The sequence below is a fragment of the Acanthaster planci genome, unplaced genomic scaffold (genome assembly GCF_054643075.1).
Source record: "Acanthaster planci isolate LZ-2023a unplaced genomic scaffold, COTS_SCS Contig16, whole genome shotgun sequence".
Lineage (NCBI taxonomy): Eukaryota > Metazoa > Echinodermata > Asteroidea > Valvatida > Acanthasteridae > Acanthaster > Acanthaster planci.
Genome location: NW_028257640.1, coordinates 100,857 through 118,552, shown reverse-complemented (window position 1 = coordinate 118,552; position 17,696 = coordinate 100,857). Strand labels below are relative to the sequence as shown.

The window sequence follows — 17,696 nt, the reverse complement described above, 5'->3', positions numbered from 1 at the left end:
AATGCGAGTGTCCACCTCTCCCTGAGTTCAGTTCTCTGGTCCTGTGCATGCGGGGATAAGTAGCCCGCTGCGAGATGGTATAGCACCCTGCTGTGATTAGTAGGAAAGCGCGCCTGTTCGGTCACTCGCTTGATGCCATGTTCTTCGTGTGATTTCATCTTGTTACGCCAAAGTTTTGCCAATATAACGCTAATTATTCTTGATCCGATTAAGCCACTCCGGATAGACCATTAACCTCTGCCCTCAGACCTGAACCGTGGTCAGCAGGAATCACAGGCCCGGCTGTGCAGTTCAATTAGTATGGACCAGATCTACATTGCTGTACCTGAGTTCAGACGAGGAACCACCAAGCAGATTGCAGGGATCCTCGAAGTGGGACTTGTGCACCAGCAGCACTACTTGAGTTGACGAGGAATTCTGCATTATGTGAACTGAACTGTGGACACTTGAGTGTTATCAGAGTCAGAACTGTAGCTAAACCGGTTGATATATTTTTTTTTATTTGAGATCTCAAAGGTCTACTGGCCATATTCTTGATTAATTGTCAAGGTTGTTATTGTTAAAGTTCATTACAGGATGAAACATTTTCTTGTATTTTAAATTTGGTGAATCTAGTTGGTTGTTTAATGTTATAGTGTAACCACTGAACACACAAGGTTCCATTGGCTTACATATAACGAAAGTCCTATGAAGCTCGACAGTTTTTGGCAAAATGGCTTCTAACTGAAACAAATTCAAGAACCGCTTTTCGTACACCGAATTTTTACCTTTGACTTTCTCAAAAAAATGTCTTCAAGATGGAGATGGGTAAAAATCGAATTTCATTGACGACCTTTCGCTACGACCCGGCAATATCGTACGGTACCTAGGCCTAAATCTCCTAATTCATGCACGTTCGTTTCCAATCCATGTGCTTACGTAAAAACAAGATTGTAAACTTTGCAAATGTTGACCTAATCTTCCATTCCTTAGATGTAGATTACATTAAATTGACTTGACGCAATTCGGAGCAAAGGTTAGATTTAACTTTAAAATCTTCGGTAAAACGCAGATAGTTCCTTTTAAATTGCAAATAAATGGTAAAATGCTTAAAGAAATTTTTTGTTTTACATGTATTCTAGCTCCTTTCGAAACCATTTCGTAATTTTTTCATTTTCGTTTGAGAACACCAAATCGCACCGGTATACACGTGTTATAGGTTTTCGGAAATGAGAAGTTCTCTTTCAGGTCAGGTGATTTTTCATCTTCTGTATGTTGATATGCAACTACCATTTTACAACAGCCTTGTCCGATCTGCATTTGCAAGAAGTAAACAAACGGACAAAAATACAATTTCCAAATTATTCCACATTATTTTGCCCATCCAAGGGTTCCATAAGTGCGCCGTCGAGGAAACGTTCAGGCTGTATTTAATGGGTGCTCGATAAAAATTGCGTCATAATTTGCATTTTCTAGCGCCCTATGATGGCGCTAGCAGACACGCGAACTCCAAACCTTGACTTAACTCCCCACAAAACTCAGAGACAACAGATTGACACGATATTTTGATACAATGCTACACTTTTATAACACTACACAACAATGATGCATCCACTAATATACTGCAGTTTGACACATTATTTTGTAAACGCTTGGAAATAGTTTTAAAGAGAAAAACACAGATATAACATGTTCACATTATACAACCGTGCTAAATGGTGTATAAGTAATTCAATACTTGTGGCCAAAGTTGTTCGTGCGTTTCTTGCAATAAAGCTAACAAACTAAAGACGGAAACAATTACCCAAAAGAGTGATTTCTCAGGGTATTAAAAGACTGAAGGGCTAATTTCAGCAATCTTCTTTGGGGATATCGAAGTAATCGGCTTGTATGCAGTTACATCTTGAATAAATCACATCACCCGTCTTACACTACATATGAATTTAGACCACAATATTAAAAGCGGTGGTTGGTACATCCAAACCGTCAGTTTACCATATCGATAGCAAAACACATTTAATAGCTGCGTTTTAATGTTCCGGGTATTCTACAGGTTAATCAGTGTTACACACCACTCCGTGTCATTTGGAAAATTTTATCCACAGATTTATTGTAACGATGAAATATGTTTCTTTTTGAAACACCAGCGAAGAATAAACTTTTAGATGTTTCATACTCAAAAACGGGACTTGACAAAAATTATCTACAGTTCAACACCTTTGGTGGTGAAACAACAATCAATTATCAATAAAAAAAACCGATGTTGTAGTCGAGTTCTATTCGAGTACCAAGGTTTTTTTGGCAAACATTTAGCTTGTCGGGCAGGGGTGGAGCTGGCGAGTACGAACCTTTGACGGTATATACATCAAGACAGAAATACAAAGACTTGAGAGCATCACTGTTTGATAAAAGCCAAGTTTTCCAAACGAAAGTCGAAAGTACTTTTTTAGGTTCTGATCTCTTTAAAGGGTAGCCGCAATCAATTTTTGAGATTACAAACCTCCACAATGAACCTTTTGCCTCAATTAACCCTATGTTCAACTATTATTTTATTATTTCAAAGGGTTTTAAACGCTTTTCGGGTTTTCTGCTAAGAAGTATTCTCATGTTCATGAGCAAGACTGTGGTGTCATCTCAATTAGAAGCTTGAATGTTACACTGGTTTTGTACACGAACAAGTCTTGCACTTTTGTAGATTTTCCTCTGCTTTGCTGCTTTATTGTTGTTTATGTGCATAGCAATAAGGTTATGATTTCACAGCAACAGCGCCTTCAGTTGTTCCGAAAAGCATAAAAAAAAGTTTAATTGTGTTAAAAGCATGCACTTTTCAGTGCAAACTACCATATAGGAGTGTAAGACAGTTTTCATATACATTGAAAAGGAGCACAAAGATGAAGAAATATAGTAAATTATTGATAATAATAATTCAATGCAGCTACACTTTAAAGCTTTAGTTTTCATAAGTATGAGTGTTTGAAATGTTAAATAGATCTTGTAATCTTGCCTTATCAACCATCAAATGTCTACTCCAGCTCTGTTCTGACTAGACCAGTTCAATATTTGGCAAAGACCCGCACTACTCAAGAACTATTCCATTACAAAACTGTCAAAAAAATTTCAGTTGATCATTATGGTATTTACAGTTTCTCACAAAAGGTACGATTTGAGTTTTAGAATGATAGTGCTTGTGCCCTCCCATGACAATAAACTTTTATTTTCCCAAAATTCTATTTATTAAGCTTAAGTAGTCCCATCACCACAGAGAAGGATATTCAAATGTGTAGTTTTCACTATTCAATTATCTTCAATCTCCGGTAAATTTTAATTGTTGCTGATAGTCTACATTGTACTACATGCATGTTTGAAAGCTTTGTTGTTAAGCTGTAACGTTTATAAAGCCAATTGTACACAAATATACCCAATATATCAATACAATGCAATTACAACTTAAAAAATAATTGCACAAATGTGCTAAATTTATGACTATCATTGGCAAGACAAAGAAGTAGGTGGCATCGAAGATACAGATAAAAAACCGAAGACACCTAATTAAGTGTACGCACCAAACAATTTGAACACCAAATCCCCTGCATAATACACTTGTACTTTTGCTTAAATGTAACTGTATAATTACTGCTCCAACTTTTACAACATTTATTGTTTCACAAAGTGCTGAAGTAAAAAAAAGGAAAATGGTAATATTACTTGTATGCCCTCTGCTGAGTAATACGAATTGAATTAGGCATTTGATTCTTGTTAAAATGTTTGAAACAGTAAACTAATTGAATTAGGCATTGTATGTGATTTAAGTAAAATATATGTTACAATGTTATTACAATTTAAAAAGGTCAGTTTTGCTTTCAGATTTCCTGAAAGCATCGTCGACAAATTAAAAACTGCAATTTTTTTCTATCCTTTTGAGAGTCGGAAAATTCGAAAATTCTACGAAATAACAATTCTGAACAAATTTATGCAAGTGCCTTCAAGTCCATAGCAAGTCCTCTGCACGTCATTCAGCCAAGAGGTATTCAAATGAACTCGAAGATAACATGCAACTATTGCAGGATTGATAAAGGACTTGTGAGTTGGCTTGTAAAGGATCTGCAATGAACCTGGCTTGAACACTGAGCAATTTGAATGGTTGGTTTAACACTGCAACCAATATCGTCTAAGATATGTCCCGGTCATCTTTCTCCAGGTGGTTTTTCTCTCCGACTTCCCCTAAAAACGTTTTCAAAAATATGTGAAAAGCTGTATCTTCATTGCTATCCAATTCACTTTGAATTTATTCTCAAAGAAAATGTGGCGCAAGAATTGGATGCTAGCAAACCAATTAAGTTGGTCGAGAATAGTATTGTCTCATTCGACATAATCATGCCTTAAAATCCACAAAACAAGGGGAGATCCTTAATTGTTTCATCTGCTTTTGTTGTTATTGTTTGTTTTTTGTTTGGTTTTTGCTTTTCATTTTCACGAGTTTGGATCATGTTTACGTACATTTCAACTTAAATCTAATCAATACTTAATAAGATATGATCCCCCCTCGCTTTGTTACTTTCTCAATTCATGTACCAAAGCAAAATCCCCATATCACAAACAGCGATGTGACCTGAATCTTTGCAAATTTCTGACATTATCCTGTCGGAGTACCATAGGTAACATAAAACTGCTGCTAGGCTTTCTATCATTTTGAACGGGTTTTTGGAAAGGAAATTTGAAAGTCAGAAATAATGCACATCAATGATGCCAATGACAAGAAATAGTAGAAAAAGTGCAATAGCAACAGAAATAGGACTGGCACTGTAAGTGGTCCATTTTTGTTTCAGTCAAATGTCTGTGGATGGTATACGGTAAAAGATGGTGTAATTTCAGTTTGCATTCCTAATTGTATACATCTCTGCTGAAACCCAGCAATCTGCAAACACAGAGAAATATGGAAGGGCTGCGTAGCACCGTGATCAGAATATCTACAAGGATATAAAATCAAATCATTTGATACTATATTCTCGATAATCTGCAAACACAAATGCGCAACTTCAACCATTACCAATCGGTTGTGTCATCGCAAATTTGTATCAGGACCGCTTCTGCAACCAAATACATTGTATTCAACGTTTACCTGGCTTTCTCATAGATATGTCGTCTTTCTGTTTCTTTTTCTCTTGTTTCTTGCAGCAGCAGTAGGTGAGAATACCGATCATGACGACAACAGCGACCACACAGCCAATAGCAATGCCTACTATCGCTCCGACTGATAATCCGCCAGGACTAGTTGGACGAGTTGGTGAGGGAGTTTCTATGAATTACAAAATTACCAGAATCAAAGTAGGCTAACAAAGAAAAAACAGAAACAAAAAATACATAAAAAACGAAAAACAAAAACAAAACAAAAAACAAAAACAAAAGCCAAAAAAACCTGAATCTGTCTATACGTAAGAGTAAAATAGTGCAACTTGTTATCAGCACAGATTTTGGGACGATTCGGAAGTCTTGTACTTGAGCCCCAACAACAGACATTGCCATAAACGCTCAGAGCATGGATGGGTCAGTGTCGTTTTATTCGAGTCGTCTTGAATTTGAATCTATTTGCATGATGTTTCCCAATAGTTCAGTTTTTCTTTTTATATTTTCCTCCTTTCTTTTGTTCGTTCTGTCCATTCATCAAAAAAAGTGGAAATAATAAAAGTTCATTATCATGCGAGTTACCATCCGAGTTTTAATTTGGGCCAACGTAGCAGTTAATGATGAGCTCTGTGGGGCCGGCTTCCTTAGGTATGGCTGCATCAAATGCTAAAGTACACAAAAAATACATCTGGGGTTGCGGTTATGTCTGCTCCCAGCAGCTGTCAAAATGCCTGTACATGTATTTGCATTCAGCAATGATCTCGACCAATCCCATGACACAAGATTTCGCAAAGGCCTAAGACTGAAATGAAAAATAATACACTAAATAATGTTTTCTGTTACCACACCAATCTGAACACACCTACCTGTATCATTGGACGCTTGGACACCATTTCAAAGCATAACAATAATTAATTTGATAATGGCTAAATAAATCATAACACCACTAAGCAATAGAAAAGACACCTTCTTTGGGTTGCAAGAACATCTGAGGACATTATAATTACCAAGTATCCTTTTTTTATTTTCAAAGAGTTGAACAATAAAATGAATGCAGGAATGGACCTTATACACACAACTGCAACCCTAAATGCATAGGCTACGTGTAAAATCATACTGAAACTGAAGAACTGGGGACCATTAAAGGTACTTTTGACAGTTTGCATGCATGTACATATTGACCAAGGAAGATTAGTGGTATTAATCGTCTTACAGAGATGTTTTACCCTTTTACAATCCGAAATCCAAAACAGAAAACCAGGATTTAAATCAGGAGTTCTTATTTCTCTCACAAAAGTTGTTCAATGACAAAGTAAACGAAAAAGGGCTATTCTTACATCAGGTTACTCAAAAGCAAATTTATCATCGTGGTGTTTGTTTCATTTTATACTCTAAACGTCAGTTCTGTTTCCAAAAGCAAGTTCCACCATGTTTACTTCACCCATGTGAAGCTTTTTTTCAGAAAGGATAGCATTAATACACGGCAAATTGAACCACGATCTCACTGAGTATAAATAGACAATTCACACAATAGAAGTTACTGCACGGCAGCCATCCATAAGGTCGGTTCTTTTGTTATGGAGGATATGCACAAAAGGTCTACATGTTCTCGTGTATATCTGTGCAGAACAAAAACACTGACTACGAAGATAGCTACTGTGTATAACCTGCATAGCAATAAATACATCCTTCTTACGCCAAATGCATATATCCATGTATAATCAACGTATGTCAATGAAATGTGTCAACTTAGTTGCATTAAGGAGAGTGGGCTGGTTAATTTGGAGAAAAGCAACAATTAACCAATTCAAAACAAACAAACTGACAATGTCTGCAACATGCAGATATACAGCTGGGTGACAAATTTCCTGTAGGCTAACTAGTAGTTAGAAAATACTCCGCATGTCGCAACAGAGAGACCGTCGGGACTAATAATATGAACTCGATTACGAGTTCAAAGGTTAAGATCTGGACAACCATAAGTCAAATATAACCAACACACTGCATGTAGTCATAGGCTGAAGACAAAGTGGGCAAAAGCAAATTGCCTGAGTTGACAGTTTAATTTGCACATTAACCACGAGACGTGATGGCCCAATGGTAGACGCGTCCCAATAACTGGACATATGCCACAACACTGCAAAACAACCATTGGGTTAAATTTCGTTGAAATTTCTCATTTAACTTCTACAAAATGGCTACCAAGCAGATACATGAGAATATGAGCATTAAAAACACTGTTAAGTGTTAGTAACAAGAAATGGGTTTAAATGAACATTTTGTTTATACTTATTTGGAACATACCAGATTCGTCACTACTGGGGCAAACTTGATCTTTATACTTTGAGTAACAAAAGTAACAGTGTTTAAACGTTGTTTTATTTGTGCCCCTTACCTTTATACTCACTGTTTGCGCTGGAAACGCCATAAAAAAGGCATCTTGACCCCAGCTGGCAATATCCCCTTCTTCCCCAATGGGTTGCACTGCTAATGGGGGCATGGGACATTTGTGTATACATGTATTGTAATTCATTGATGAGTAAAGGAATGCTCCATCACTAAACTAGTCTGAATGTCACTGGTATGAACATATTACTACAAACATCTCAAGCCTTTGTCTCAAAAGGACGTGCCTTACAAGCCACATACACTTTAATCAAAGCCCTGCCTTAAACTTAAAACCCACTTCAAGTAGCATTTAATGGGATTTAACAAAAAGGTTTAATGCACTCAACAGGACGGAAAGGACGGACGTTTATGCAGCTGCTTTTGAATAACTTATATATATATCTATCTAATGCACTTTTTTGTAATGAAGAGATGAAAATGGCTGTCTTTCAATATATATCGCAAATAGAAACTAATCATATCTGAGTAATATTGGCAAGACATTAACACAAATTATTCGTGTTAAGGTCGTTTTAACTTATTTTTAGTCAAATGACTTTCAAATAGTTTGATATCTACGCGTATTTCAGTGCCAGTTTGCAACACAAACTGAATCCGAAAGATTACGAGTGTGGACAATTTGGCTTCGGATATTTCAGCAGCTAGTGTGGCAACAACAAAAGTCACACTTAATTCTGTCATCATAAATATTCCACTAGTTTTATCTTCCGCAAACGGCCGTGTTATCAATGGTTGAAAAACATGAGGATTTCTTCAAGGACTCACGTGATGTTCAAAAACAGCAGTACAGTGATGTCATGATACTTTACGGGTACCTAATGTTTGTGAGTTCATGCATCACTTTCAATACATTAGTGATATGACTGAAACTGGAAATTTCTTTACATAAAATGACCTTCAATAGCCTTTATATAATGATATGGTATATATCTATATACATACATCAAGTTTATTTACATGAAGGTGCTGAACAACCATAAATATATTGGATAAATTTATGCTAGTTCCTCAATCACTACTCGGCTCGAGCAGCTAGGTGTACCAAGTCCACCCAGTCCCTTCCCATGCCCGTGCATTGCGTACTTCTCTTTGGCTTCATCAACTGCATTACAGAGAATGCAATTGGTTTAACCTGTAATACACGTTTCATTTCCAAGTTCATAAATGCAACTATTGCGCCAAGATTGTGCACTCCAAATAAATGGACTTTTGGCGCATTAAAAAAAAAATTAAGCACTTATGTGCATACGGTAAAAAGGGAGTGGCCCATGGAAAATGTACACAGATTGAACATCTTACTTAGTTTTTGTTTTGTTTTGTTTTTTCGTTTTTCCTCAAACTCTTCCGAATGTTTTATTTTTGTTTAAGAGGCTTGTTTTAATTACAAAATAAATAATAACTGCTTTCTACTTAAAATTAACAAGGTTCGTTTCCGAGTGTGGCAAATAAATAATTTATGATTCAGATTTCAGGATACTACTTGCACCAATAAAATTGATGTTTTGCATTGTGCAGGATGGTTAGTGTCAACTTGGCTTGCAATTCAGTCTGCAATGATTTGGCTATAGCTCAACTTGGCCTGCAACCTCGTTCCCATGGGATGAAATTTATCGTCAACCTCGTTTAAATTATAATCTCCCATATAAGGAAACTTTCCTCTTGCATTTGCGATTCGACAGAACATACCATGCACTTAAAATGCTATTAATGCCAACGTGTACGATTGGAACATGGTTACCCAGCCCGCAGTTCAGAAGCTTAGATGAATTATACAATTCAATTAATACAATACACAATCATACAGTGCAGTGCTTTTACTCGCATTTTGTGTTTAAGCTCATCCATAAAGGAGCCCTGCAAAATTTGCTGAACATGTAAACGATCGGATAGACCGTGATTGAGCAGGTAGCCAAAGGGTCCACTGCGAAGTTTGAAGTCTCCTGCATAGCGCAATGACTTACACAGGTTCGCACAGAGCCAGTCGTACCAAGCGCGCAAATGAATCGTATTACCAATAGTAAATATTCTCACAAATGCAATGCACAAATCTGCGTCAAGGTGTTCACTTGTAGTGCTTGAAAGGATAAATTTCCCCAATTGTGATCAGGAACCTTCGCTTCAGTAACTAAAAACAGTTCAGTTTATACTTACAGCACTAAAATCTCATCAATAATCGCTTCATACAAGGGTCCAAGGCTATTTACAGAAATAACATAAAACTGTTTCAAATTTCCGCCACTTGGGGAAAATATTGACGACTTTTAAAGTTACATTTGCAGAATATAGAAAGGCATAAAGTGAGACTTTAAAACGGCAGCACAAAGAAAGAAACTTAAACAATATAAGAACTGTGTTTTAGCATATACTCAGCATATAACTTAGCCCTCTTCCTTCTCTTTGGAGGTCGAACCTCCATTGAGTTCCAGTGCTTCTTTGTCTTTGGTACCGCCTTCCTTCTCTGGGTTAACTGGAAGAAAAGATGCAAGCAATTAGAAATCTTTCCTTTGCAGTAGGAACCATTTATCATGTTTTGATTCGAAATTAACTTCCGTTCAATACAGGACCATCGTGAACTTTATACAAAATACGTTTAATTCAGTTTTTTTTATTAGACATATCTAGGAGAATGGCAAAGTACCAAACTATATGTGATACTTTGGTGATGCCTTTGTTATTAGAAACATTCAAACATAAGCATAATTACTGGATGATCCGTTGAGTCACCGCATTACCTTTAGATGGTACATGTGATTTATCGAAAATAAAGGAACAACTGATTACAAATTGCCCATGTACAATGAAAAAGAAGTATAATAACTGAAATCACATTGCAAGTGTTCTGTCCGATTAAAACAAATTTTCATTTTGGGGGGATATCCAATAGAGATCTGAGACGATTTTTGCTGCAAACATCAATACTGACAAAAGAGAAATTTAACTCATGCGCACAGCCCATACATTCCACCTATTAATTACACAATGCAACATAATACAACATACTTGTCAATCAAGTAATGAGACCTAGAAATATTGTACATTTCTGTATTCGAAGAACTGCAACTTAATCCCATCTAAAAATTTCATTTTTCATTCTAAAAGAATACCTTGCAAATGACCCAATGTGCCTCAAGAATGACCATTGCAGTGTTCAAGATAGATTTCGACTAGAGGTCAATACATATTAACCAAAACCACTGAAAGAAGATACATCCACGACTAAACGACATGTTAAACTTTCTTTTCCTCAAGAAATATTCAGAAAGTCACCTGAGGACTTGCACTGTAGACAAGAACACTGTTTGCTGAGACTTTCTCGGCAAAAAATGCAGAGAGTGAGGACAAGAAGAATTGCTACCAAGGCAACTGCTCCGACGCAAATTCCAACGATTTGTCCTGCTGTAAGTCCATCACTGGCTGCAAATGGACAGAAAAATGAAACAACGAAATCACTTGGGTGTTTCCTTCGAATAAAAACAATAATGAATATAAGCAAATTCCAGTTTAAAAAATCTGAGCTCTTATTTTGCAATTGCAAGGGGAAAACAAAACATAGAGTTTTGAGATGGTGCTTTCTAAGGCAAACAATACACACAAGAACTGAAATTTGTTCTTAACATGAACATGTTTCCAAGAACGAACTGAAAACACATATGCTTTAGCAAGCATGAGGTGGCTGACACGCAGCATAATATGGAGAACTCTACGCATTTACTAATGAAGTTAAGAAAGGAAATTAATATAAAAATAAAAAACAATGGAGTCCGTGAGAGATTCCAACTGAAAACGTATAGAAGCAGCAAGAAAGCTTTTGGGGATTATGAAGAAAAAATCAAGAAACTTGACAAGACCCAGGGATGAACAAATGAGAAATCAAGCGTTGAAAAGAACAGGGATCCAAGATTTACACTGAAGTTTCTGTTACTCAATACAGACCCTTTCTAGTACAGAGAAGTCTTGAGAAATACCATTACAGTGTTACTGACTATGAGAAAACGTTCTCACAAAATTTACCTCAAGAAAAAACCTCCAGAAGGAAAAGATTTCATTGTGACGGTGTTGCAGATGAGTGTAATGATAATGAATATAATATCCGCGGTAAAATGTAGTGCAACGCTCAAGAATCGGTTTTATAATTTCATCAACTGTTATCATCTTTTTAATTTTATCATCTTTAAGCTTGGGCTTAATGCAGACAACGGGCGAATGAAACTAGTCACTAACGTATTGTAAGTCACCAAACAATAAGGCAATGAAGCATGCATTTGGCATCTAAAATAATATACGATCCACTTCTATTTCCTGTTGAGAGTTTGCCTGTTTTAAAACAATCAAGCTGACGTCGTTTGGTGCCAAATGATTGCATGGACATGGCACAAAATGAAAAAAATGAAATACAACGGAATGAAATTGAAGGACAATAAATAACAGTGTGAGGATGTGAACAAATTATTATATTTCTAAATTAATTTGTCTATACATGTATTCCAATCGTTGAGCCATCCATGTATGGTCAGTAAATCAAACTTATCAAGGCAGGCAAAAAATTAATTTGATTCGTATCTACAGTTTACAGCAAACTTATTCATAAATATCTAGATTAAAAATATTACACTTTAGTGGTTCTTACTCCAAGTTCAAATAATCAATGTTAATAGCATTTCTGTCACATACGGAAACCAAAGACGAGTAAACACCTGACATATAGTACGGCTGAGTGGTTTAAGACTGTCAATCACAGAATTAAGAGCAGCTAGAAAACAGGTTGTAACAAAAACTTATATTGCCCTACTTGTAACCGCCTCTATCCTACCATGTTTGTCACTGGGAATCTAAGAGGACACAGACTACATATCCGCCTACAATGATTACAGAATGGTCTGACTTGATGGAGATGGCAGCATGGTTTGGAATTACTTTATGTGAGTTTATTGTGCTTGTCGCCCTTAAACCAAGCCAAGTTATTTAATTTCTTCTACTGGAGCAGATCTTTGCTGAATGAAAGTGAAGAGATGTGTATGCAAAATGCAAATAAATGTACTGAGTTTCAGATCAGCAATCATCCTAAAGCAGCACATAGAGGGCGCTCGTCATATTAACTGTAACACCGACATTTCCGACATCTCACGACCTCCGCCACACCCTGATCATGTCTTTGTGTGCGCATGACGAAATGTTTATCCGTGTTTATTTGAACAAGTCGCTTAGTTACTTGGTTGGATAATCTCGTCCTTTGAAATCACAATGGTGGTGACGCGCAGGTTTTGAGTACAAATTTATGAAACCAAACTTTGTGCATGAACCAGTATTCTATAAACCGGTACTTGTATAACATACGGACAATGTACGACATCTGTTTTACGCATGAATAATGCATTTTAGGACAGAGCGCTCGACATAATACGATAATACTGCATAGCTTTCCTGCACCAGATTCAACAAATTTTGTTAGAGTTTTCATAAATGCCAGTCACCTGCATCCATTTTAATGAGAATAACGTTTCGGTATTGAAGTGCGTTTAGTTTAATGAACCTCTTTGAAATGCTCCTTTAATGAATTTTGCGGAGGACTTTTAAATACGAGTTCATGCAAAGCTTGAAAATAAAAATTTCAATCGTACAAGTCACATATTCACCTTTCAGAGAGCCTTATTGTTCTTTACCAGTTCACACTTTATATCAATTAACACTGCTTGAATGTAACGTAAATCCATTCATTCAATGTTACCCTTTAATCGTCCACAGAACATCTCTCGAGAAGGGTTAACGATCACTGGAAGATTTGACAAGACGCTTACTGACTTCAGCATTTTGCTTTAATTACTAATCTCGTTGGTATTTCATTTTGGGGTAAAATAATTAAATTATTTGACCAATGTTGGGATTAATGTCAATACGATAACAGACATACACTTTCAGGAGACAGTATAACACTGAACGAATAGATAAACTATTCACACGGTTTCAATTTTAAGCACGTTACAAATCCAAAAGCAAGTTGGCTTTATACCCTCATATTTTTTTCTTTGTAAGTTAATGATGAGTTTGATGTCAGGTGTTTACTCACCTAATTTCCCTTTTGTTTCCGTTGTACCAAAATCTGCAATTACAGAATAAATGGAAAAGTGTTCAAAACAATTTCGGTTACAATGAACACTTTTGACGAGTTTGCAGATTTGATTTTAATTGTATTTAATTTTGCAGATTAGCAATAAGATATTAACAGCATTACTTGTTAAAGTGTCGTTTTATTTGGTAGGAAAACTCTATTGGAAATGGGTTTGGAATATATAAGCTGCAGTTGCAGTTTCATCAAAATTTAATCTTCTAAGCCTAATTGGATTTGATAACATCTTAAAATAAAATGTTTCGATAATTTCAATTATTACAAAGGCCTGCCACTACATGGTAAAAGAACATTTAACTCGCTGAAAATTGCTAATACGTGTACTTAATGCTTGATTTTTTTCAAATTCTTTCATAACAACATGCATAGATATCAAAGATTTGCTGAATCCTCCGAGCTTTCTGAGAAATTGCTTGAACTTCTCTTGACTCAACCTCAACTAAAATAGACAAGGACTCACCATTTACGAGTCTTCGGAAACAAGTTGCAGACCTTTGTGTGCCCGCGTTGTTCGTTTTGAAACACTTTAAACTTTTTTCATTTTAACAATCGCAAGAAATAAACGAGTGATTTAATTTCCCTCGCAAAATCCAAAACAAACAAGAACCATTTACACATCTGAAGATTTCTCCCGCCTTCTCCGAGCATGTCCTCTAAATTAAACTATGAATACTAACTGTGAGTCATGAATCTGGAATAAAGTTATGAAATCATGACAACGAGCGAGGATAATAAAAGGGTATGAAATAGCATAATATTTCTACATATACTTCCTTTTCATGTTGAGCATTTTTCATTTTGGATTCTTGGAACACTGAAGCAATAAGCAAAGCAGCAAGAAATCAATGGAATGTATATGTATGCTTGGAGTATAAGACTTTTAGTGATTATTGGTTATGAAGTGTTTGGTTGCTGAATGGCTTAGTTATGTACAATCCATAAAGTGTGTATGAAATTGAGAATAGTAATGCTATTGTGAGCTGAGTCTCAAAGGAAATATGTAGTGAATAACCGCTTCCAGTTTCGTCTGTCAAGCATGAAGCCAATAGCTGATTACTAACTTCCTCGATGGAGCCCTGCAGTTCACATATCAACCTGCTTACTGTGTCCAAAACTAAGATAACAATCTTACTATTTCAATCATATCATACAGCAAGGAACCTTTACATTATGAGAACTTTTACAAAGAATACACAGAAAGTACTTTTGCATGTTATCACAAAATAATACAACGAGGTAACACATTTGACACAAATGACAACAGTTCTGCAGTGGAGTTCGTACAGAAACAAAAATGAAGTACATGTACATGTATTGTCTAAACTGTGCAGGAACATTGTATTTCATGTTGACTGCTCTTGTAGTGGCATGTGCAGAAGTAACCAGGAGGATAAAAAGGAGGGTGAAATTCATTTATACATGAAGACAGACGATGAGTGACGACCATACAATCACACTATATCAGTAATCCAATATCCCGCTGTAACTATTCTTTCTAAGATCAAGATCAAATTTACCAGCAACAGTTGCAACATATGAACTCTGCTGAGAGAGATCTAGGAGAGGTTCGCACGAATGCTAAATTGCAATAGCACCGAGGTGAAGGCAACACGTAATGGAAGGAAATTTCACTTCTATTTTGCAATATTACTGCAAGACTCTCCTAGATCCTCGAAACTGTGATTTCAACGCTCAGCAACTAGTGCATTAGTCGACAAAACTGTGCCAAAGGGTTTCACAAGAAAGCGTGCACCATGACACCATGGGTGAAACAGCTTCCGAAGTTCGATATTACACAGCGACACTGAAAATTCAAAACAAAATGAAATGACAAATATAGTGATATGGATATTTACACCCTCCTCTATCCACGTCATCAGTAGTGAGTTTTGGGGTTGGTGTTGAAGTAAGAATTGGTGTGGATCCTGAAGCCCCTGGACCAGTACTAGCGGTCACCAACGGAGTAGTGGACCTTATGTTAAGTTGGCCAGTACCACCGATCACCATCCATGTGGTTGACCCTGGAGTTGGTGGGTCAGTACTAGTGGACACCATAGTCGTAGTACCTGTAGTTGACACCTCTGTTAAAAATAAGCCTGTACGTCATGAAACTGTCAAGTGCAGTAGGCCTTGTGCTGGTAATGAAAATGAAGCCAATTTGAAGGTACATGTAAATATATGACAGAAATCCAGCAAAATTAAAAGGTTACTGGCTTACTAATCACAAGAGCTTGTATGAAAGTCAGCACTGACTAAAAACTATACATAAAAGTTTTGTCATTGGGAGCGTGCAGTTCAACAGACGAAACATAGACGATACAGCATCCAATTCCAACAGACTTGAAACATAATGGTGTCAAGCTTATTTTCCTACGGGAGCTCGATGGATCGCGTCCCACCACACTGTCACAGGAATGCACACGTGTAAATAAAGCGCGACGTCATAATGTTTTAGGTCCATTTATTGCAACACCTGCTAAAAACTGGTCAGACCAAACCTGCGTGATTTTCTTGTTCAGTTTGCTTCGTAAAATACAGTAGTTTGAAAGGTGTTCATTAAATTAGTGACATCGACGGGAAGCATCAGCGAAGCACTGGATTTAGATACACAGGTACTGGAAGCTGCACGTCATGGGAGAAAGACTACTGAACAAAATTTACTGAGTGTTCTTTGTGGAAATGAACGTCACAAGAAAAGAGTGGGAGTATATACATTTAATTTAATACCCACAAGACAAACATTCAGATATTTTAGTTATTAACTGACTTTTTTTCGACTTTTCTTTTCTTTGGTAAGCTAACATGATTATTTACTGCTTCGTCCACAGAGAAATTTAAATGTGAATGGCCGCAATGAGGCTTCTTAAGCATGAAGTCTGAACGACGTGCAAAGTACAGCAAGCTGTGTCACTTCTGTTTCCAATGCGTTAATAAGCAGAATGATAGTGGTCAATGAAAACGGAATGGGAGTCATCATTTCAAGCACGGGGCTGTGAGGATTACCTGTTGGTGTACTAGGACCAGGGCCACCAATGGTAGTGGATTTAGCGGGTGATTCTGGTGTTGTAGATGCTGTCAGTTCATGCAAGACAGATATATAACAATGCTGTTAACGGTGGGTTAAAGCAAAGCTTACCAATTAGAAAACGCATGCTTGCACTTGTTTTTCCACGCCGCAATCACTGTTCCAAAAAAGAGTTTAGCAAAGCCATATCTGATATTATTTCGTACCACAGTAAAAAAGGACTCAACCGGGGGTGAAGCAGCATCGTGAGTGTTGCCTCGTACATGTGTATATGTAAATGTAAAAACCAAAATTGCATTAGGATACTTGAGTCGACAGTGCCTTTAAATGCCGATCACACAACTATTATCTCATTCATCTGAACAACTTTTTACGATCAAACTTATAATTATTAAATCTGGACCTTTAAAAAAATGAGCCTTGCATAGTCAATTTGAGAGGGCAGCTAAGTAAATAAAGACATGTTCATGTCATAAATAAAACGCAATTTTTCACCACAGTTACGTTAATCGTCAACCAAAGGTGACTCTTGATGTGACAAGTCCCAAAATGCACACTACTGTACGTGGCGGTACACCTGATGCTTCTGGAAGTAAAGACGATTAATACCCCTGACATTTTTAAACAAGGTCTCTATGAAAGGTTGATTTTTAACGTTTGTCTATAAAATGCCAATCTGATGACCTTGTACAGTCATTTAACAAATTACTTGCCAAGAACAAAATAAATGAGCCATATGCACACATACATTTCTATAAATGAATGAAGAAATAATTGCTCAGAATACGGTGTATACTAGAAGCGCGCATGTCATAAACATCATGCCTGTATACAGAACTACAAAGTATATGAAGTGAAAGTAAAAGAAGAGGCCACACATTTGATCGTAGAGATCATCCACAGATTGGGTCATTACAGAGCCATGTGTTCTTGTGGATGGAAATTTTTAAGATGTTCCATACCTATGAACGTCGCAAAAGGGGCGAGAAAAAAATTAAACTGGAAAACAGAAGAATATGTACTTTGCCTCACTCC

General features: G+C 36.7%; 1 protein-coding gene across 4 annotated transcripts in view; it reads right to left on the bottom strand.

Annotated features, from left to right (window-relative positions):
• Positions 1-1,542: 1,542 nt before the first annotated feature.
• LOC147795483 (uncharacterized) overlaps positions 1,543-17,696 on the bottom strand; it is a 36,207-nt gene continuing 20,053 nt past the window's right edge. The window contains exons 5-7 of one of the 4 annotated variants that reach the window (XM_087131826.1): positions 16,640-16,708; positions 5,099-5,275; positions 1,543-4,200 (exon numbers count right to left, since the gene is read on the bottom strand). In XM_087131826.1, coding sequence (XP_086987952.1) covers positions 4,148-4,200; positions 5,099-5,275; positions 16,640-16,708 — 299 coding nt within the window. In that variant the 3' untranslated portion in view covers positions 1,543-4,147. Of the gene's footprint in view, positions 4,201-5,098; positions 5,276-6,095; positions 9,980-10,779; positions 10,927-16,639; positions 16,709-17,696 lie in introns of those variants that run through there. The other 3 variants (XM_087131825.1, XM_087131828.1, XM_087131827.1) reach the window with 3 other exon arrangements.